Raw genomic sequence first — 4113 nt, 5'->3', positions numbered from 1 at the left:
ACAGGAGAGGAGATATGTATGGGCACATTTGCGTACTGATTGTTTACAGACAGATTAGGAGAGGCCAGGTTATGTTTTGTAAACGATTAGTAAAAAGATTAGTACAAATACCATTTCCCTTACAAAATCAAAATAATTCACTACTTATTATAGGCTTTACCAAGCAGAATAATATGTCGCGAATGAAAAGGACTTCATGAGTAGGAATCCATACCCTTCCATCCATCTTGCTCATCATGTACCTAGCAACTGTTATCATTTCAACCAAAGTATTACACTCAACATATGAATCTACATGCTAGCCATTGAATGTCTCTCTACCACGTCTGAGTTTGCTTGCGTCATTGCACCAACGCACTGTCGGTTCAACCAGTGCTGAAAACCTTTAGGCTTCTCCAACTCCAAATGCTTCTGCATCAGTAAACTACTAATGCACCGACGCCTTCTTTTGCACCGTCGGTTTAACCGGTGCCTCTATCATTTCTTCACTTGATTGCCATATCATCTTTCCATTGCACCGACGCCTCCCTTCTTGTAACGTCGGTTCAACCGGTGCTACTAACTTGATCACAGTAGCAATTTCTCAATACACCGGTCAGTTCATTTTTAAGGCTGTCGGTTTAACCGGTCGCCTATTTCCTGCTGCACCATATCCAAATCATCTCTGCATTTTCACTACAACTTGGACACCTTGATAGCAATTTGTACCATCTTGTATATGGATTAGACTCCATCTATAGGACCTAGAAATCCTACAAATTTGAGCTCACAGACTCCTTAGTCCCATTGACTATGCTGTCGCACAATCACAAAAAACACAATAATAGACTAATAGGCCATATTTCTTACACAATCTATACATCTCCTTGAAAAAGAGCTAGACCATTATAGTATACCCAAATCATAAACAATAGTTGCTTTAGTATATATTTCACCAGCTAAACTTTATTAATACATAAAGGGAAGGGATCAGAGGCTCAGAATGTGATGTTTATATGGCACACAATATTTTATATTTCTTACCATCGTGTTTTCTCAAAAGTTGCAAACTGAGTGAAATGGTAAGGTTTTTTACTGTGAAACCTATTTATCCGGATTTGAATCATATGCTCCTATTTTCTTGGATTTTTAGTATTAGGGTGGCATGCCTCTCAACATGATGCATTTACGGTGACTTAATCAATCTTAAAATCTATTTGTCCATTTCCTCAAATGTGCTCGTAGAAAAAGGTATGTGTGTGCGCGTTTATATTAATGTTTACATTTACAACGTGTCTCAAAAAAGTATTAACTGATGCCCGTCTAAAATATTCTTTATATCATTTGAATCAACTTCATGAGGAGTAACAATTAATAAGGGGATATATATTTATAACCCAACTAGTTATAGCAGTAAATTCCAAAGAGAAAAGAGTTCGAACAGAAGAATTTGATTTCTTCTTTTTCTTCTTCTTCTTTTCAGAAAATTTTCTCTTTCTTGGCTGGCCAACTTTTTTTGGTCTTCCATTTTGTCACGGGCGACCAAATTGCAATACATAGGCCTTAACGTAGTGTGCCTTCATGAACTTGAGACACTCGTGTTCACTGATCAAATAAAAGATGTTGCATCCTCTAAAAAAAATTATAAGGTGTTGCAGGTTGGTCCAGTTTTGTTCTCTCTGCTCGAAAGCAAATTGACAGATCATGTGAGCTCGGTTTACAAACTTAGAAGTAAATTGAACTCTGTTTATCTCTCTCTCAAAAAAAATCCGAGCTCAGACTAATAGGTCCCGTCATGCATGGTCTATGCGCTTTGACCGGTGCTTAAAAGATTATTATCTTTTGTCACTACAATGTAACTGAATCCTTTTAAAATTCTAGATAAAAAGATGGTATTTATTATGAGACAAGTAACTGTCTAACTGATCCAGGAAATCGCAAAAGAAAGTAACTGGTTCAAGGACCAAGTGTTCTGCACGCAACAAGAAAACAGCAATGGAAACGTATGGGCACATTTTTTTTACTGACAGTTTACCAATAGATTAGGAGAGGCCAGGTAATGCCTCGTAAACACAGCTAGTAAAATGTATCTGGTACATATGCCAGTTCTCTTACGACAAGGACTGTGGCTTACGACAAGAAAATCACAATAATACGCTACTAATTATAAGCTTTAACAAGCAGGATCATCTTTCGTTAAAAATAACAGGCTTCCAGCGTGCGAATCCACAGACTTCTATTTTGATTAGCCTAGCTACTACCTCCCTCACTACCTCTTTCACAAAACAATGTATGCAACAACTTGGCATCAATAAAAGTTCAGGCCGGCTCCTTGCCTGCCGTAGTTCCCATCAAAAAAAATCCACACACTTCCAGTAAGCAGAAACTAGTATCAATTTCAACCAAAGGATTTTGCTCAACAATATGAAAGATACAACGCATTGCATGGAAGCAGGATCAAACTCATGAAGCAAACTACTTCAAGACTTCATCCCTGTATAGAAATGCCCATGCATGCACGACTCGCTAAACAGACTAGCTAGACTTAGACTGGTGGTATAAACTACATCTATTTTCCTGATGACAAACAACTAGATAACTCAAACTTATTATCAAATCATCAACCACATGTTGAAGACTTGAAATTCTGGCATCAACTATCACCGAGGCAGCCCATATCACCAAGATTATTTTCTGGACCGTAATCCTCAGGACATTCTCCTGAAGAAAAAGACCCTAAGAAGTTCCTGTAGGGATAATCATAACCTTGTTGATGCAGGCCAGAAGGACCAGGCATGTCATGTTCACCAACAGCTTGGCCTCCATAATCACCATGGCCTCCCAAGTTAAGATTCATTCTATACAGGCTTATATCATAGAATGGCTCATTAGAAGAAATAGGTGAGGGCCAGTGGTGATTGACAAATGAGTGACCAATGGTGATGTCTTGAGCACTAGCATGGTTTTCAGATTGCTCCACCGGGTGAAGCTCGGTTTCTTTAGGCAATGGAGTTGGCGGTTCATGGGAAGATGATGGAGGAGGAAATTCATTACAGAGTGTAATCTGTGCTGACGATGAAGGTGGTGGTGGCGGTAGCGCCGAAGTCAAAAAAGATTGGGAGAATGGTTGGGACATGTTACCATTGATGTGCATCCCCAGCTGGGTATTGTAGTTGTGTTGATAGGTTTCAGTAGGTGATAGCATCATTTGTACCTGTGGTTCCACCACCGAAGGGTACTGCAGCATCAAATTGTGTTGGAACAGTGGCCTCGGCTGTGCTTGTGCTGATGGCAGCAAGGAAGGATTGAGAAGAGAGGATTGTGACCTTGATGGTTGTGGAAGAGACCATGATGATCTTGGAAGGTGCAAGGATGGCTGTCTAGGAGTCCATGGCAAACGTCTTGGGGGCATCTGGATCTGTGAACGTGATGATGAAGAGGACAGCCGACCGAGGAATGGATCCCTTGACCCACCAACCTCTATATAGCTTGGTTGTTGTGGATGGCGTCCATCATTAATCTCTTGCTCGATCTGGGAGAGGTCATGCACCATCTCGTTGAGCTCCTCAACACTAAGATCCTCTACCTTGCCATAGACAAGCTTAGCCTTCCTTGAGGTTTCTTGGATCTCCTTGGCTCGGGCACTGGTCTCTTGTTTCCTCCTGTCCTCCATGTATTTCTCTTTCTCCGCCATGAACACCTCATTCTGCAAATGGGTTATTTCACCCTTTTTCTCCTCATTGACTGATGGATCCACCGGTATATTACCTGAAAGGAAAGAATCAATAATAGGGCCAGCCGATGGGGTGCCGAAAGAGGACATCTTTCCGATCTCGGACTCTAGTGCCATAGCTATTCTCGCACCAGTGAGGGTGGACAAGTCAGCGGCGGCCTTATAAAGACCGGCACGCCGCTTGAAGAATGTGATGCTACGGTTACTATCATTTTCAACGTAGCTAATTCCTGATCTCCTTGGCCTAGTCATCCTAAAATGGGGAATTCAAAGTAACTACAGTTGGTATTTGAGTAAGAAATGACTGTGATTTTGTTGAGAGGCAATATGCTCTGATGGTCCTATATATAGAAGAAAAGGAGCCATCAATGAGATAATTTTTCTAAATTTTGAGGTATATG

The 4113-nt window shown here is 40.7% G+C and overlaps 1 protein-coding gene across 1 annotated transcript; it reads right to left on the bottom strand.

Moving 5' to 3' along the window:
- Positions 1-2632: 2632 nt before the first annotated feature.
- LOC112880020 lies at positions 2633-3829 on the bottom strand. Its single transcript, XM_025944470.1, has one exon. It carries the CDS (start codon positions 3827-3829, stop codon positions 2633-2635), a length of 1197 nt encoding a protein of 398 aa, XP_025800255.1.
- Positions 3830-4113: the final 284 nt, after the last annotated feature.

This window comes from Panicum hallii, chromosome 2, assembly GCF_002211085.1.
Source record: "Panicum hallii strain FIL2 chromosome 2, PHallii_v3.1, whole genome shotgun sequence".
In the NCBI taxonomy this organism is placed as follows: domain Eukaryota; kingdom Viridiplantae; phylum Streptophyta; class Magnoliopsida; order Poales; family Poaceae; genus Panicum; species Panicum hallii.
This window is presented reverse-complemented; position numbering and strand designations above follow the sequence as displayed.

Coding starts and splice junctions, on each gene's coding strand:
- LOC112880020 (XM_025944470.1), bottom strand. CDS start 3,829: ATGGCACTAGAGTCCGAGATCGGAAAGATGTCCTCTTTCGGCACCCCA.